At 34.4% G+C, this 18,684-nt stretch overlaps 2 protein-coding genes across 8 annotated transcripts in view; one reads left to right on the forward strand and one right to left on the reverse strand.

The window, feature by feature from the left end:
* NEB (nebulin) overlaps positions 1-7,120 on the forward strand; it is a 216,959-nt gene extending 209,839 nt beyond the window's left edge. Inside the window, exons 165-171 of the mRNA XM_061135714.1 lie at positions 100-192; positions 1,031-1,138; positions 1,244-1,427; positions 1,568-1,660; positions 2,588-2,734; positions 3,023-3,129; positions 6,216-7,120. Of these exons, the coding sequence (XP_060991697.1) occupies positions 100-192; positions 1,031-1,138; positions 1,244-1,427; positions 1,568-1,660; positions 2,588-2,734; positions 3,023-3,129; positions 6,216-6,389 (906 nt within the window). The 3' untranslated portion in view covers positions 6,390-7,120. The remainder of the gene's footprint in view (positions 1-99; positions 193-1,030; positions 1,139-1,243; positions 1,428-1,567; positions 1,661-2,587; positions 2,735-3,022; positions 3,130-6,215) is intronic.
* Positions 7,121-11,357: 4,237 nt separating this feature from the next.
* The window catches only part of RIF1 (replication timing regulatory factor 1), a 60,925-nt gene continuing 53,598 nt past the window's right edge, over positions 11,358-18,684 (reverse strand). For all 7 annotated transcript variants that reach the window (XM_061135378.1, XM_061135379.1, XM_061135380.1 and 4 more), the window contains 2 exons: positions 18,050-18,158; positions 11,358-17,577 (listed from right to left, as the gene is read on the reverse strand). In XM_061135378.1, coding sequence (XP_060991361.1) covers positions 17,363-17,577; positions 18,050-18,158 — 324 coding nt within the window. In that variant the 3' untranslated portion in view covers positions 11,358-17,362. The remainder of the gene's footprint in view (positions 17,578-18,049; positions 18,159-18,684) is intronic.

Genomic DNA, 18,684 nt, shown 5'->3' on the forward strand with positions numbered 1-18,684 from the left:
ATAGAGTGTGACATAATTGAGCCATAACAACAGCTAGATGGTGGTTTTCAGAATTGGGTTTCTGCTCTCTGATATCTGGTGCTCTCTTGGCTCCTCTAGGTGTTGTACAAAGAGAATATGAGAAAAGCAACTCCGACACCAGTCACTCCAGAGATGGAGAGAGCTAAGCGCAACCAAGAAAACATTAGCTCGGTATTCTCCAGGACTAAAAAGGAGTAGTGCAACAACTTAGAAAATAACAATTTAACATCATAAAGTGTCTTTCTCATTCAACTGAAAAACACACTAAAACGAAAAAAGAAACGCAACATCTTGAAAATAACATTTTAACACCATAAAAATGTGCATTTTTTATCCCACTGAAAATTCACACTAAAATTAACACAACTATGCTTTTAAATTCCAAATGATTGTACTAAGACATAACAAGTTAATTGCCAATGTCTTCTCTTCCCTTTTACTCTGAGGTAGTCTTATATAACTGACTGTAACATATTGACTTCCTAACATTCTCTATCTTCAGCAATCCTTTAAGATGCTTTATGAAACAGGTAATACTATGAAATGGATGCCTTACTCTGACTTTGATATTTTGGGTTTTTCATGTCTGAGACTTTGATTTCTGTATTAGCGCACTGGTTCATAAAATCTGGACATAACCCTTCAAAAAATGATCACTTATTTTAAAGGATAGTTCTTTCAAATGTATCACATTTAGTGCCATATACCATCCAATGTACTGGTGCTACAATTCCCAGCAAATTCAAGAACGATTTTTTTTCCTTTCCTTTCAAAATTATACTTTGCCCCATCTCCTTTGAAAATGAAAGCTATGTTTTCAGAGTCAAAACAAATCCTTTATCTCATTCAAGCCTTGCCCATCTACCCTCTTGCTCACAGTACTGTCATGGGCTTGCTGGGAATTTTTAGGTGATTCATGCTTCACTTCCATCTGTTGGAAAGATTTTTGAGACTTCAGAATTAGAATGGTACCATAACTTGCCCTCATCCATGGTTTCTCGTCTGTCAGGTGCTTTATTCTGATAGCTTCCGGAAACAAATCCAAGGCAAAGCTGCCTATGTCTTGGACACGCCAGAGATGAGACGGGTGAGAGAGACCCAGCGCCACATCTCAACGGTGAGTCAGGAATCCCTCAGATTGGGTGGGCAGCCTGTTGGAACAAGTGAAAAAGTAAATGATCACACCAGCCTATTTTCACCAAATGAATTCATGAAATTTCAGGTGAAATATCATGAAGACTTTGAGAAACACAAGGGTTGCTTCACACCGGTGGTGACGGACCCCATCACTGAGAGAGTGAAGAAGAACACACAGGACTTCAGTGACATTAGCTACCGGGGTATTCAGAGGAAAGTGGTAGAAATGGAACAGAAACGGAATGACCAGGATCAGGAAACTATTACAGGTAACTGGGATCTGGCGGGGGTGGGTGGGGAAATAAGCTTTAAATTATTCAATTTGCCTGTGGTTGTTTAGGTTCATGTTTAGGTCTCCAAATTACCAGAGTGTGAGAACATCTGTGCTGACCCTTAATCTCACTTTCAGGTTTACGTGTCTGGCGTACCAATCCTGGCTCAGTTTTTGACTATGATCCAGCAGAAGACAATATTCAGTCCCGAAGCTTACACATGATTAATGGTATGTGATGCTGCAAAAGGCTTACAACATAAACATCACGATTTAGTGGGCTAGCGCCAGGGCCGTTTAGGCTCAAAGTTCATCTCCTCCAGGGCTTTCAATTTCCTGAGTTGCTCATTCAGCATAAAAACATCTCCTTGACTAGTGGGCCAAGCTCACTTTCTAGGCAAGTTCAAGATAGGAAAAGATTGTTTCACTGCCTCAAGTTAAGTCCCCTTTGGTCCCCATTATATATTTTTTTTTCCTAAAGAAAAATAGGTAGTAAATTTTTCTGTTGCAGAAATAATGACAATAAAATAAAATACATAAGCAAAGGGGAAAAAACGGGGTTGACCTTTAACAACTTTCTGAACTCCCTTATGGCAAGGAAGATAGTCTTTCAACAAGAGGCCACATGCCTTCATACCCTTTATTCATGTTAAAAGTAACTAATACGTAGTGCCTGTAAATCTTGAAGAATTTATCCTCTAGAGACCAGTAAATCAGTAGTTATACCCTGACATGAACAGTTTTAAAGGTTCTTCACACAGATTGTGGAAACAGAGAGGGCATCTAAATAAATTTGGAAATCAGGGGAACTTTCTGGAGAAGTTGAAGGTGGAATTTGAATGTGACCATTACTACCTGTTCATTTTGGTAAGCCAGGAAAATGAGCAGGCTAGAGGGAAGAAACAGTGGTCAAGGACAGACTCAGGGATTGGAAGCCTGGCTATACCACTTACTGGTTAGGGGACCTTGGGTGATTAAACTCTCAACTGGAAAACGAGGACCACCTTGTATTATAGAGTTTTGAGGGTTTAATCCATGGAAATCTACTAAAAACTGTTTGATAATGAAAAAAACCAACTGAGATTCAATTACCATTAGGGATTATTGCTAGGAAAATTTCATTTCTGTCCCCTCTCTGATGGATCTTACCTCCTTCAGCACAAGCTCAGCGCCGGAGCCGGGAGCAGTCTCGATCAGCCAGCGGGCTAAGCATCAGTGGTGGTGAGGAGAAGTCAGAGCATTCAGAAGCTGCCCACCTCTCCACCTACAGTGATGGGGGTGTCTTCTTCTCTGCAACCTCAACAGGTACAAGTGGATGGCCCTGACCTTCATAGCCATGGGAGCCAGTTTACTGGATTTTACTGTCAGAGATGCTTTGAGTAGAAACAGGAAAATGTCTGAACCTTTTCTTCTAATGAGAGTCTAAAATTGTGGAGAGGTACATACAGTTAGCTATTTCATTTTCATTCCTCCTTTCTTAGAAATCATTCTTTTTAAATTAGGGGGGAAGACACTGCTGCTCAATTGCTAAACACAGAGTAAATACTATCTAGTTAGGTTTTCTCCTAATGCTATTTTCCCCTTTCCTTTCAGGTTACAAACATGCAAGAACCACAGAGCTCCCACAGCAACGATCATCCTCAGTTGCTACCCAGCAGACAACAGTATCCTCCATCCCATCCCATCCATCCACTGCTGGAGTAAGTAACCATCATTTACTCAAGTCATCCTTCTTTTTTGATATATGAAATAATGGTTACAGGTGTGATCTTTTTTTTTAAACCAAAACTTCTATTTTGTATAATGTTAACAGTAATAAATATTAGAGAACCTTCATTAACAACTCATGTAACTAAAGAGCATTATTCAGTGATTTAAAACAAACACATGGACACACACAAAACACACAGAAAAACTAAAGCAAAATAATCATTGTGGGCTCATCAGACCCACCCACCATCTTAAAGCAAACCATCTGTTGTTTGGAATCATTCTTCCATAGTATTTGTGTATGCACATGTCATATGTAATCTAGTCATACCTTATATCTTCCCTTATATGTACAAGAGATAAGTCAAATCATGTTCACCAATTCACCAGACTATCTTAAAACTCAGTTTAAAACCCTGGATCTCTTGGGACTTCCCTGCTGGCCCAGTGGTTAAGACTCTGAGCTCCCAATGCAGGGGGCCCAGGTTTTGATCCCTGGTCAGGGAACTAGATCCCACATGCTGCAACTAAGACCTGGTGCAGCCAAATAAATGAATAAATATTTTTAAAAAATCCTGGATCTCATTTCATAATATTATAATATTATAACATAATTCTTTACTATTGAAATGAACAATATCTGTATGAAGAAAATCTTTACGAAAGGACAGAAAGATTGCTAAGTATTAAAACCTATTATAGTTCAGGAAGGGAATCTTGCAGTCATTTCTCCAGAAATAAATCCATAAATTCAAGGCAATTCCAACCAAATCCTAGTAAAATAATTATAAAAATTTTATACATTAATCCTAAAATTTATTTGAAAGAGTAAAGATGTAAGATGAAGCAGATTTTGAAAATGACAATAGGAAAGGACTTATAAGAGTAAAATATGCTAGAAAGCTATTATAATTAAATATGAATTTAGCATGAGAATAGGTTTTAAAACAAGTGAAGTCCAAAAACAGACCCGAAAAGAGTTACAAATAAGCAGAGAAAAAAAAGCAAAATTGTAAAATACTACAGAAAAAGACTATTTTTACAATATTGCAGGGGGGAAAATCTTCCTCGGCAAGTTCCAAAATCTAGAAATGTAAAGGAAAAGACTATAACAAAAAGAAATGTCAAACTGGGAGAAATCATACAAATCATAACAAAAGATTAACATCTAAAACCACATGAAGTATCCAAAATTCATTGACATTATTATTCCTCTTCCCTTCAAAATGAGGCCTGGAAGCATATGCCTAAACCATCTACAACAAAATAAACAAAAATGGCCAAGGAAAAGAGGTTCACCATGACTACTAACCAGAAATATACAAATTATAACAAAGTATTCTATTATAGTAGCAAACTTTTAAGAAAACTTAAAAGGCAGGTAACTTTGACCTAATACTTTCAGCCCAAAGACAGACACCTGAAGACAAACACTATGGGGTTAGTGGATGAATACAGAATGATAGTTAACTGTCTGGAAATACAGAAATGGCTAAATACCTTGTGGTTATTATTAAAATATGGAATTCTCTTCAGCAGAATAAATCTATATACAGACAGACCTCCAAGCTATATCAAATGTAAAGCACAAGTATTGTTTATAGTATTCCACTTATGTGGGGGGGGGGGCTATCCTTGAATGTCAATGTGTGTGTTTCAAAATGCTAGGGAAAAATATGTAGGTCTCATGCCAAATAATTAACCAGTGGCTGCTCCTATGAAGAAAAATTTGGGCACTTTCAAATTTTATTTGTATCTCTAAACTGTTAACAGTTTGTAAAAATTTCGTTGTGAGAACACTTTAACCTGAGATCTACCTACCCTCTTATTTTTCAGTGTACATTTACTATAGATTCAAGGTTGAGTTGTCTCTAGAACAGCAGATCTCTAGCATTCATTCATCTTGCTTAACTGAAACTTTATGCTGTTGATTAGCAACACCCCATTTTCCTTTCTCACCATACTGTATTTTTTGTTTTCACCATTGTTTAGATTAGCTTTCCAGAAAATCTTATTTCTGGTATGCTCCCAAATTCTCAAAGTGAGAGAAATATGCACTATTGCTGATTTTTCAAATTCTTTTTCTCTAATAAAACATTAGTATAACCACTGATGATTTCTATGTGTTTGCCTATTTGGGACATTTCATATAAATGAAATCATGTAATATGTGGCCTTCTGTGACTGGCTTTATGTTTTTAGGTTTATCCATGTATCATTTATCAGTACTAATTCCTTTTTATTAGCAAATATTACTATACTGTATGAAAATATTTTCATCATCAGTTGGTGGGCATTTGGGCTGTTCCCAGTTTTTAGCTGTTATGAAAAAGGGTATACAAGTTGTGTGGACATACATTCATTCCTCTTAGGTATATACCTAGAATTGCTAGGTCACATGGTAACTATCTAAAATAGGAGAAATTTCCAAAACTGTTTTCCAAACTGCACCATTTTACATTTCCATCAGCAGTTTATAAAAGATTTCAATTTTTCCACATCCTCCCCAATACCTGTTTTCAATTATCATTCCAGTGTGTAGTGGTATCACATTGTAGCTTTACATTTTCCTGGTGACTAATGTCGAGTATTTTCATGTGCTTGTTAGCTCTTGGTATATCTCCTTTTGACAATTCAGATCCTCAGCAAAGGATCTGAATAGCTTGTGTGTGTGTGTGTGTGTGTGTATGTAGCCAGTCAGTCGAGTCTGACTCTGTGACCCCCATGGACTGTAGCCCACCAGGTTCCTCTGCCCATGGAATTCTCTAGGCAAGAATACTGGAGTGGGTTGCCCTTTCTTTCTTCAGGGGACCTTCCTGACCCAGGGATCAAACTCGAATCTCCTGCATTAACAGATTCTTTACCATCTGAGTCACCAGGGATATATATATATAAAATCCTTATTAGATATAAGATTTGCAAATATTTTCTCCTAGTTCGTCTTTTTAGTTTTGGTGGTAGTTGCACATTCTGTTTTGTGCAACTTAAATTTTTGGTGTCGTAAGAGACTTTAAAATTAGCTGCTTAGGTTAATTGTTGCAAATCTAACATTTCCCTTTTTTGTCCTTACCGACAGAAAATCTTCCGTGCCATGTATGACTATATGGCTGCTGATGCAGATGAGGTGTCCTTCAAAGATGGAGATGCCATTGTGAATGTTCAAGCTATTGATGAAGGCTGGATGTATGGCACTGTGCAGAGGACTGGCAGGACTGGCATGCTCCCAGCCAACTATGTTGAAGCTATTTAGACACTTCAAAGCATCAATCCTGTCTACAGGACCTACAAATCTTGTTAGTATTTCAGTTTAGACTCGCAACTATTCTGAGTTCTCAAACTGCCTAATAGTTTTTGTTATGATTTATGGTTGTACCATCCCTTCATTTGTTTCTACACATACCTGAGTATTTCACCAGTAAACATATTAGTACAATTAATCTATCCAATTATTAAACTAGACTTTCCTCTATTTTCTGGACTTGCACATAAAACCTGAGACATTAAACACATAGGTTTTTTTTTATAATTAAAAATTTTTCTTTTGAGTTTTAAAATGATTTCAGCACAGACATTTTAAAAAGTTTCTGCATTGCTATAATATTGCTGTATCAACCAAGAGTCTTTCTCCATTATTAAAATGTTTAACAGTATTTCCTTTCTAAATCAAGAGTTCTAAACATGTTAAACACATTTTTAAAAAATGGCAGATACTCACCTATTCCTTGCTTACTGACTGCTGATACTTTTATTTCTAATCCAGTTCTGAAGTTATGAAGCTGATAGTCAATATAAACTGGTGTTACACTAGTGTGTAATAAAATCTATAATTCTGCAACAAACACCATTGATGGAATGAGCATTATTTTTTAATAGTTTTAAGATCTACAAATAAAAACTTCAACAAAGCAAATCTATGCTAGACTTCACTACAAAAACTAAACTTAAAAATGCACAAGAACCAAGTGGGCTTTATCCCAGGAATGCAAGGATTCTTTAATATCTGTAAATCAATGTAATACACCACATTAACAAATTGAAAGATGAAAACCATATTATCATCTCAATAGATGCAGAAAAAGCCTTTGACAAAATCCAACATCCATTTATGATAAAAACTCGAGAAAGCAGGAATAGAAGGAACATACCTCAACATAATAAAAGCTATATATGACAAACCCACAGCAAGCATCACCCTCAATGGTAAAAAATTGAGCATTTCTCCTAAAATCATGAACAAAACAAGGGTGCCCACTCTCACCACTACTATTCAACATAGTTTTGGAAGTTTTGGCCACAGCAATCAGAGCAGAAAAAGAAAGAAAAGGAATCCAGATAGGAAAAGAAATGAAACTCTCACTGTTTGCAGATGACATGATCCTCTACATAGAAAACCCTAAAGACTCTACCAGAAAATTACTAATCAATGAATATAGTAAAGTTGCAGGATATAAAATTAACACACAGAAATCCCTTGCATTCCTATACACTAACAATGAGCAAACAGAAAGAGAAATTAAGGAAACAATTCCATTCACCATTGCAAAAAGAATAAAATACTTAGGAGTGTATCTACCTAAAGAAACAAAAGACCTATACATAGAAAACTATAAAACACTGATGAAAGAAATCAAAGAGGACACAAATAGATGGAGAAATATACCATGTTCATGGATGGGAAGAAACAATATTGTCAAAATGACTATACTACCCAAAGCAATCTATAGATTCAATGCAATCCCTATCAAACTACCAATGGTATTCTTCACAGAACTAGAACAAATAATTTCACAATTTGTATGGAAATACAAAAAACCTCAAACAGCCAAAGCAATCTTGAGAAAGAAGAATGGAACTGGAGGAATCAACCCGCCTGACTTCAGGCTCTACTACAAAGCCACAGTCATCAAGACAGTATCGTACTGGCACAAAGACAGAAATATAGATCAATGGAACAGAATAGAAAGCCCAGAGATAAATCCATGTATCTATGGACACCTTATCTTTGACAAAGGAGGTGAGAATATACAATGGAAAAAAGACAACCTCTTTAACAAGTGGTGCTGGAAAAACTGGCCAACCACTTGTAAAAGAATGACTATTTTGCATATAGGGTTATTGTTACCATATTTACTACAATATTGTAAAGTAATTAGCCTCCAACTAATAAAAATAAATGGAAAAAAAAATTTGCATCAAAAAAAAAAAAAAATGAAACTAGAACACTTTCTAACACCATACACAAAAATAAACTCAAAACAGATTAAAGATCTAAATCTAAGACCAGAAACTATAAAACTCCTAGAGGAGAACATAGGCAAAACACTCTCCGACATAAATCACAGCAAGATCCTCTATGATCCACCTCCCAGAATATTGGAAATAAAAGCAAAAATAAACAAATGGGACCTAGTGAAACTTAAAAGCTTTTGCACAACAATGGAAACTATAAGCAAGATGAAAAGACAGTCTTCAGAATGGGAGAAAATAATAGCAAATGAAGAAACAGACAAAGGATTAATCTCAAAAATATACAAGCAACTCCTGCAGCTCAAGAAAAATAAATGACCCAATCAAAAAATGGGCCAAAGATCTAAACAGACATTTCTCCAAAGACGACATACAGATGGCTAACAAACACATGAAAATATGCTCAACATCACTTATTATCGGAGAAATGCAAATCAAAACCACAATGAGGTACCACTGCATGCCAGTCAGAATGGCTGCTATCCAAAAGTCTACAAGCAATAAATGCTGCAGAGGGTGTGAAGAAAAGGGAACCCTCTTACACTGTTGGTGGGAATGCAAACTCGTACAGCCACGATGGAGAACAGTGTGGAGATTTCTTAAAAAACTGGAAATAGAACTGCCATATGACCCAGCAATCCCACTTCTGGGCATACACACTGAGGAAACCAGAACTGAAAGAGACACATGCACCCCAATGTTCATCGCAGCACTATTTATAATAGCCAGGACATGGAAGCAATCTAGATGCCCATCTGCAGATGAATGGATAAGAAAGCTATGGTACATATATACAATGGAATATTACTCAGCCATTAAAAAGAATACCTTTGAATCAGTTCTAATGAGATGAATGAAACTGGAGCCCGTAATACAGAGTGAAGTAAGCCAGAAAGATAAACACCAGTACAGTATACTAACGCATATATATGGAATTTAGAAAGATGGTAACGACAACCCTATATACAAGACAGAAAATGAGACACAGATGTACAGAAAAGACTTTTGGATTCTATGGGAGAAGGCGAGGGTGGGATGATCTGAGAAAACAGCATCGAAACATGTATATTATCAAGTGTGAAACAGATCGCCAGTCCAGGTTGGATGCATGAAGACAAGTGCTCGGGGCTGGTGCACTGGGACGACCCAGAGGGATGGGATGGGGAGGGAGGTGGGTTCAGGATGGGGAACACATGTAAATCCATGGCTGATTCATGTCAATGTATGGCAAAAACCACTACAATATTGTAAAGTAATTAGCCTCCAATTAATAAAAATAAATGAAAAAAAACACAAAACACTGAAAATCAACTGTATTTCAATTAAAAAAAAATATGAACAATTGTAGGACTTTCTCAAAACTGTTCAGCAAGCTTTCCCTATGGATTGGCTTATAAAGCTTTAGAAATAGCTGTGGGATCCAATCCTAACTTCAAGGATCTTCCTCATCTGGATCCAGTAGGCTGGCAGTTTGTGGCAAAGGCATTAAATGGGCAGAGTGGAGTGCCAACCAATAACGGCTTGTTGCTTCAGTGTTGAGTATCTTTTTTAAAAGGCAAAAGATCTGTCATTATTTTATTGCTGTAGTAATACTGCTCTCCCTAAGCTCCTTAATTTGTGTCTGGAGACACAGAGCAAAGAGCACACGTAAAAATGAAGGCAGAAACTGGAGTGATGGAAAGCCAAAAATTGCTAGCAAACCACAAGAAGCTAAAGGAGAGGCATGGAATAGCCTTCCTCATAGCCCTTAGATGGAACCAACCCTTGCTGACACCTTATCTCAGACTTCTAGCCTACAGAACCAAGACAATAAATTTCTATTATTTAAGCCTTTCAGTTTTTGATTTTTACAGAAGCCATAGTAAACTGACAGTATCTTTCAACATCACCAAGTCTTACACTTTTTTTTCTTACTTAAAAGTATGAATTTACAGTCTTCTAAGCAAAATAAAAGCAAAAATAAAACAAACGGGACCTAATCAAACTATAAGCTTTTGCACATCAAAGGAAAACCATCATATAATGAAAAGGCAAACTTGGAATGGGAGAAAATATTTGGAAATGATGCCACATATGAGGGCTTAAGTTCCAAAATATACTAACAGTTCATGCAACTCAATACCAAAAAAACCAAATCACCCAATCAAAAAACTGGCATAAGATCTGGAAAACATTTCTCCAAAGACATACATGTAGCCAACAGGCACATGAAAAGATGCTCAAAATTACTAAGTATTAGAGAAATGCCAAATCAAACCTACAATTAGGTAGTGTGTAAATATATATATGTGTATATATATATACATAAAAATCACATACAATATTACTCAGCCATAATAAAGAATGTAATATTGTCATTTGAAACATGGATGGACCTAGGAAATATCACACAAAGTAAGTCAAATATTGTCTTGCATGCAGAATCTATAAAATACAAATTAATCTCTATAAAAAGAGACTCATAGGCATAGAACACAAACTTATGGTTACCAGAGAGGGAAGGGAGGAAGGGGGATAAACTATAAGTATAGGATTAATGGATTAAACACTACTATACGTAAAACAGATAAGCAACAAAGATTTACTGTGTAACACAGGGAACAATATTCAGTATCTTGTAATCTATAATGGAAATAATCTGAAATAAAATATATAAATATAAAACTGAACCACCTTGCTGTATACCTGAAAGTAGCACAATATTATAAATCAACTATCCTTCAATTTCTTTTAAAGTATGACTTTAGAAGTGTGTGGAACCTTTGAAACTATGAATAACACAGAGATCCTCTCTGGTTAGAAACAGGCCATAAAAGAGGGCAAGAATATGAATGGTACATATGGTCATGGTGGAATACAATACTCATTTTTTGGCTGGTGTCTGAACCATTTAATTAATTTCAGGAGGCCTCACTGAAACAAACAAAAAAAAATTAAAAACCCAAACACCAAAGAAAAACAAGTACCAGAATTTACTTTTTTCTTTTTAAATTTTATTTCAGATTAAAGTGCATTTCTTTAAAAATGTTCCAATATCCAGTTTCGATTGGCAACTGACAACAGTCAACTCTCAATAGATCATGAAAGTTTTACTGTGGATCAGACACAGAGTCTCTCTCCTTCAACCAGTCATAATGAACCTGAAAATACAACTTTAGTCTAGGTGTACCTGCTTCAAACATTGTATAAACATTAAACAAAACGGACTGTACCCTTATTTCCCATCTACTAGTACAGGTAATCAAGGAATGAACACATACTTCTGTGAAGTTTCAACTTAAATCATTCGACTTATCAAATATAAACACTTTCTGAATGTAAAACTAAGCTCTCTTAGAATTTATCAAGTGATGAAAACAAAATTATTATAGGGCTAATAAATGACTGATTTGGCTTCTTTCAGTCCTCTTCTAAGTGCATATTAGTCAAGTCTATCCACAAGAGGTAGTGTTTAAGATTGAAAGTAATCAATTACTCACCAACACAGAAAGCAAACTCCCACCCCTCACCCCCAATTTGTTTTACAGGTGTGATTTAACCTATTAGTGCCAGATGCCTTTCCTTCACATATCACTTCCCTTAATATCCATGGCAAACACATAATAATGTTTTAAGAATTTAAGAAGGAGAAAAAGGTATACCTAAAAAATACTAGTATCTTCTAGTATATGCATATTTGAGCAACAGTAAGACATAAATGAAAACAAGGCAACTCATTTTATAAGATAAAATCTAAATGATGGGTATAGAAATTAAATAAAAAACCCTATTCTGCCAGCTAGAAGTAACCAAACTGACAACATGCCATATATGAACAAAACTACTGCATATGTCAAGGACTGGCACAATTTAAGGGTCAGCGAGTAGTAAATATGTAATTATGTTCGTTACTACAGGCCACCCAGTCTTTAGACTACTCAATTCTGCCACGATAGCAGGAAAGCAGCCAAACATGTAAATAAGCATGACTGTGTCCCAAAAAAACCTTATTTACCAACAAAACAATTTTATGCATTTTAATTTGTCACAAAATATTTCCTTTTCAACCATTTAGAAAACGTAAAATTCATTCTTAGTTCCTTAAATGTAAAAAGAAGTGGCAGGCTAAGACTGCTGTCTTGTTTCCTATTATCAAAATCAACTTCCATTTTTCTAGAAAATTTCCATTCCATAAAAATAAAAAATTCTTCAGACACCTGTTAATTATTCAATTAAGTATCAAAACAGCTATTATTCTACATTCCATTTTCAGTTCCATGACACTATTTTGAAAGTAAGCTTTCTACTTGTATGCAGTTCATCCATTTAAGAAGTCAGTCTTTTGTTGGAATTATTTACTGATGGGAGGTGGAGTATTAAATAATATATTTCTAAATAATTACCCAAGGGATTAATAAACTATTATGATACTGTATTATATATAGAGTAACTTCAGGGACCACTGGCTGTCAGCTACTTTCAAAATATAAAGGTAACTGTTTCTCTATGTAATGGTCTAATTCTTTATTGCTATTTCAATCGATCTTTCTCTTCATCATTTATTAATGCATCAATCTCAATCAACACGTACATTTGCTGGTAAGCTTAGTTTCATCCAATTATAAAATGGTACACTGTGGCATAAAGATATTGTTCCCTCTATTACAAGTAGAAAACCAAAAGCTACGGAGATTCTTTTCTTCCATGTGACATCAATTTAAAATACTGTCTTTAATTTTATAATCACAGGTAAGGAGAAGTTAACTTTTATTCTAATGGCATATTTCAGGGGAGTAAGCATTTACAGCTTGGCACTTAGTTTTAACTGCTCTTTGGTGAAAGGCTTGGCACAGAAAGAAAAAAAAAAATGGTAAAGATCACACTGTAAAATTTAACATTCCATTCCAAGAACTAAATGAACACTCATAATTGTATTAGACTACAGATCTAATTTACAGATCTTCAAATCAAAATGACTTAGATTTTAATGGAACTTTCAAAGAGCAATATACAAAACCTGGCATATAATAGACACTATTAACTGGGCCATGAAAAACCACAAAGACCAGATGTGTTTTACAGATTGAACAATCAATAAATTTTGATAATCAGTTTTTAAAAGCCATTACTTCTGACATTTCCTTAATTAAGTGCTTTAGATGAGGGCAGTTCTTACAATAAAATTATTTACTTTTAATAAACATGAAGGAAAATATCATCTTAAAAGAATGCCCAAAAAACCCCTCATTTTTGAACATCAGACTACTCAACTCTTTCAACTCCATTTTACAACAAAATAGGAAGTTTCAATCACATACTGTCACAGCACTCACCAGGTCTTCAGTAAACTGAGTATCAAGGCACACTTGTCAGAAGTGACTTATTACAGCACTGCTAACTTCACTGCCAAATTAACCCTTGTCAGGGATAGCCTATTTTCAATGTTTATTAATAAAATAATGAAGTCCTATAACCTAGAAGGCAAGATTTAGAGACTAAATTCATCTCTAGTATTACGAAAATTTACCTTTAACAACAAAAAAAGTCAGAACATAATTCATATATACTCCTAAGACTCCACATTGCCCGAACTGCTTAATCAGCTTCTTGGTAACATAAAATACTTACTTTTATATTAAAAGGCCCCATATTAGGCAAAATCCTACCTTTAACAATTTTATTTAAATTTTTTAACTTTAATATGAAGCCTTCAAGACCAGTCGGAATCCTCAATTCAGACATCTGAAAAAGTTTCTTAAAGAGAGACTAATTGTTATATTTTGTGGCAATAATTTTAAGGATATAAATCTGCCTGGGTTATCAAAAGCTAATTTGGATCTTGAAATCTCTTAGACCTATGACCACAAATGTAGTACACAGACATCAGCATTTGTATGGATCACACTGGGATTCTTAGAAATGAACTATTAGGCTCTCATCACATACCTACTGTATCAGAATCTGCATTTTAACAAATAAATGCAGGTTTGAGAAGCACTGTATGAAAAGTCAGGACTTCACTCTAATGTTTGTATACAATGTATAAGACCTTTCTAATGGCTTAGGGATAAAATGGACATGTGTTGTAATAATGAGCAGGCAGCTAACTCCCCTGACTCAAGCCCTAGCCTAACAACATTAACAACTGTTTTTTTTTTTGGACCTCTAACCCTGGCTCACAAATAATCTCCCAGAAAATCAGTTATGAAGAATACTAGATAGAAACTAGGCTTTTCTTAGTGGATTATAAAGTCAAAGTCGGAAGGAATGGCATTAAAAAAAATGAGTTAAGTTTTCCCATCTTTTGTTAAATTTCAACTAAGCCTGCCTTTAAAACAGCACTCACTTTTAACTACTCATCTCTTTAAAAATCAAAACAAAACTCTACTTGTATATTTTCCACATATCCCTCCCATTTTTCCAATTTTCCCAATTTTCTTGCCTTCCCTCTCACCTTTAGTCAAAACACAACTGAATTTTCTTGACATTTTTATGATTCTTAAATATAAAACACCCCTGACTACTACCAACCTGCACAGGAACAGAATCATGGAAAATTCATATTCAAATCTTATTTTTGACTACATTATTCACCTAAATCATCCTATAACCGACAAGGAAACTAGAGCAAAAGCTCTCCACTATTCAACAATGGCTTTCAAACTTGTTCAACTGCAAAGCATCTTTAATTATGTGCTCACTGAAATACTGGAAATTCATTTTTGAACATGAAAAATTATACTATGGTTCTGCATGCAACTATATTCTTTATAAATGCATAAAATAAAAAAAAAATGACATTTGAGTGTTCTTAGTAATGTTTGTCATGTTTTATTAACCATTAGAAATTATTTGAAAAAACTTTAATGGTAAAAAGACACACACTAGAGCTGATCATGGAATATTAATGCTTTTTGCTCTTCCAGAAACATTCAGGAAAAAAAATCTGCAGAAAGTTTTAAGGCAAGAATATTGAAAATAAAAGACTCTAAATATACACATAACTATATCAACAACTGAAGATTTAGCAAATTGTTTTTTAAATATTTTAGAATATATCCTTGTTAAACCAGGATGTTCTAAAATTAGTATCTGCACTTGCATCAAACTTGTGATTTAAGTAAATGGTATTCATTTTGGTCACATGTTCTGCCATACTGTTCACCTTCCCAAGAACTTCAGTCCACCAGCAAGTTAAGTTTAGCTCACACAAATATTAAGATATGAGGTCAGGAAATTAGTTAATTATGGTTCCTCTCAACATACATACATATCCCTTCTACTAACACCTGTTCAATCAAAACGTGCCTATTTACTCAAATAGTACTTGGGGAATAAATGACAAACAAATTAAACCAAAATTCTAAGTGTTTAAATTCAAGCCACAGTCCTTCAGGTTCAATGGTCCCAGATTTTCTTTTAAAACCATCCATCCTCAGCATATAAATATCAAACTTAGACCCCAATATATTTACAATGTAATGATAACAGATTATGAAAAAGAAACCAACTTTTATCGTGACTGGGTGGCAGTCCCCTTCTGGATATAAAGCTAACCAAGACACAAGGATTAAACTTTCCGTAAGCTGCTAAAGAATATGTGCCTTTTCAAGTAGGGGTGACTTCTGAATTAAGCCTAAAACTGAGATTACTCATTCTATTTAGAAAATACAAGTGAGATATTTGTTAAAAAGATGTAACAAATATGGGAAAGGCCGGCACTAATACCAGTTGGTAAAATTAGAAATGTTTTAATAACATACACCCTATTTTTTTAAACTCAATAAAACATTTTACATATTTTAAAGAACAGTTTTCAGATTTCTCCCAAGTTTGCTTTAGGTATAGGTGGAAAGAGCAGATAAGCTCTAGGCTTCTTATGATCCAAGTTATAATGAAAATACTCAAGCTAACTCCCCATTGAAAAGAAATATAATGAGGCACTATTTCTAGTGGCTGATCCCCTCTTTCAAACCAAAAGGAAAAAAAAAAAGGTTATGGGAATGAATAGCAAGGTTGTCATGTAACACTTTCTCATTTCTAGTACTTGTTCTGCTTATTTAGAAAATAAACTCATGTTTAACTATTAACTAAGTACAAAACTATTTGTTGTTTTATTTGTAGATACAGAATCCTACAAATATCTGCAGCAATCCCACGAAGCACTTCTATTATCCATACTGATATCTCAGTATTCAATATATACAAAATTATGTTTCTATTAAACAAAGGTATTCACAAGAGGCTACAGAAACACTCATGCAACTAACAAAGACTGAAATTTATAAATTAAAGACTTAATCTATACATAATGTACAAACAGTCGTGCATTTTTAAATGAATAGTATATATCTCATAAGAGTATATTTTCACAGGCAAATGCTGCTGCACAAGTATTTGCTAATGCAAATGAATGGAATCACTAAATTCTGCTTTACTATTTAACTCCCAAAGTTGAAACTTTTGATTATTTTTCTTGAAAGCTGTCCAAATGAAGCTGATGTCTGTGAAAAACATTCCAAAAAATTCTTTTGCCTCTCATTTGAGGTGTTTTACCAAGAACAAATTTCTTAAATCTCAAGCACAACAAACAAATTAAAAAAAAAGAAAAGAAAAGTATAAACATCAGTTAAGCAAAAACTTCAAATAAAAATTTTCAGTTTTTCTTAGAACAAGTATATTACATAAAATGTTTCATTAAAATATGCATGAGTACGTAAAACAAAATTTATGCTTTTGCTTGTAGTTTCTTCTTTCACATTTCAGTAAACTACTTTAAGTTCTGGAAAAACTATGCATAGCAGCCAAGAAAATATGTTATATAGGAAAGATTGCTCTCACTCACAAAATTTAACTGACTTAATAAGCTATTGCTCTTTAGCATTTGAAGTTACCAACTTTGCAAACATTCAGTCCAAACTTGTGCTATATTTCAGAACTTACTTTATGAGTCAACAAATCCAGTGATTTTTAAAATTTCAATTTTCTCTTAAAACACTAAAAAGAATTTTCATGGGCTGGTGACCTCCAACGTGACTGCAGATTTTTAATTATACAGTTTGCCATGCTACCAAGTTTCTCATGCATTTCAAACAGCTGGCTCCCTGAATAATTATGGAGATCTTCTGAATCTAGTTGAAGAGCAAGTGCACTAATCTGTGCAACAAGATTTTTAGATAACGGAGCTTCTAAAGTAACAGGATCAATTAAATCTAAAGGAAATAAAAGAAAATAGCACAATTAAAATCTATTCCAGATACATCTTAACTTGCATCTCCTTCTAAGTTAATAAAAAATTTAAGTGCTTAGGTTTCAAATTAAGAGTGCACGCTGAGGTAGCTCCTGCTCAAGATCAAGAGAGTGAGGCTACAGAAAAATTACCATAGCTTATTCTGTGCCACTAAAGAAATCCTGACTACTTCATTTTCATGAACATAACATAACTGGATCGCAATGTTTAGTTTATATCCTCATTTTAGATCTTAATAGAATAAAAGCTGCCAATAAGAGAAAAAGCAACTGGATATATTTGAAGTCATCAGTTATTTTTTCATGTATTTGACAACTATCACACAAAAAAATTCACAGAGCATGCTCAAATTAGAACTAAAAGCAGAGTAACAAAATATTTCTTCAATAATGTCAACCAATCTTATAAAACTATCCCGTTTTGTTAAAATATACCTGAGGCAAGTCTTTCTTCATCAGGAGAGATAGATTTATTTTCCATTCCATTTATTGTTTTTTCAGAAATATCAAAAACTGGAATCTCTTCTAGTCCACGAGACTTCACCTTGATTTATGCATTAAGATAAGTAAAAATAAAAACAAAAGTGACAAACTGAGTTATTTTTAACAGGACTAATAATAATAAAACCACTAATACTGGAAAAGAATCTGACATACTATGTTTTACAGCCTAGCTAATATTGTTAAGAACCCACGGTTCTACTAACACAAAAATATAACTATGTAGTGTTTTTTCAAAGAGATGGTTAAGGCATTCATATTATTATTTTTTTTTCACATTATTTCTTAATGAATTTGTCCAGAAATATAGCCATGGTAGCCAAGAAAAATTACATTTTATTCCCCAGGTTTGAGAACATGGGAAAAGCAAGTCTAAGGCAGACATTTTCAAGCTTAAATATATGGACTTCTTTTTCAAAAAAGAACACAATTTCCAAAGGTCTGGGAACAGGGCTTATTGATTGCTGATTGAGAAAATGCTAATTTCAGATTGGTAAAGTTACTTCTGTTTAGTCATTAGATCATGTCCAACTCTTTGCAACCCCATGGACTGATAATTTCATCCAAAA

Source organism: Dama dama, chromosome 33, assembly GCF_033118175.1.
Source record: "Dama dama isolate Ldn47 chromosome 33, ASM3311817v1, whole genome shotgun sequence".
Taxonomy (NCBI): Eukaryota; Metazoa; Chordata; class Mammalia; order Artiodactyla; family Cervidae; genus Dama; species Dama dama.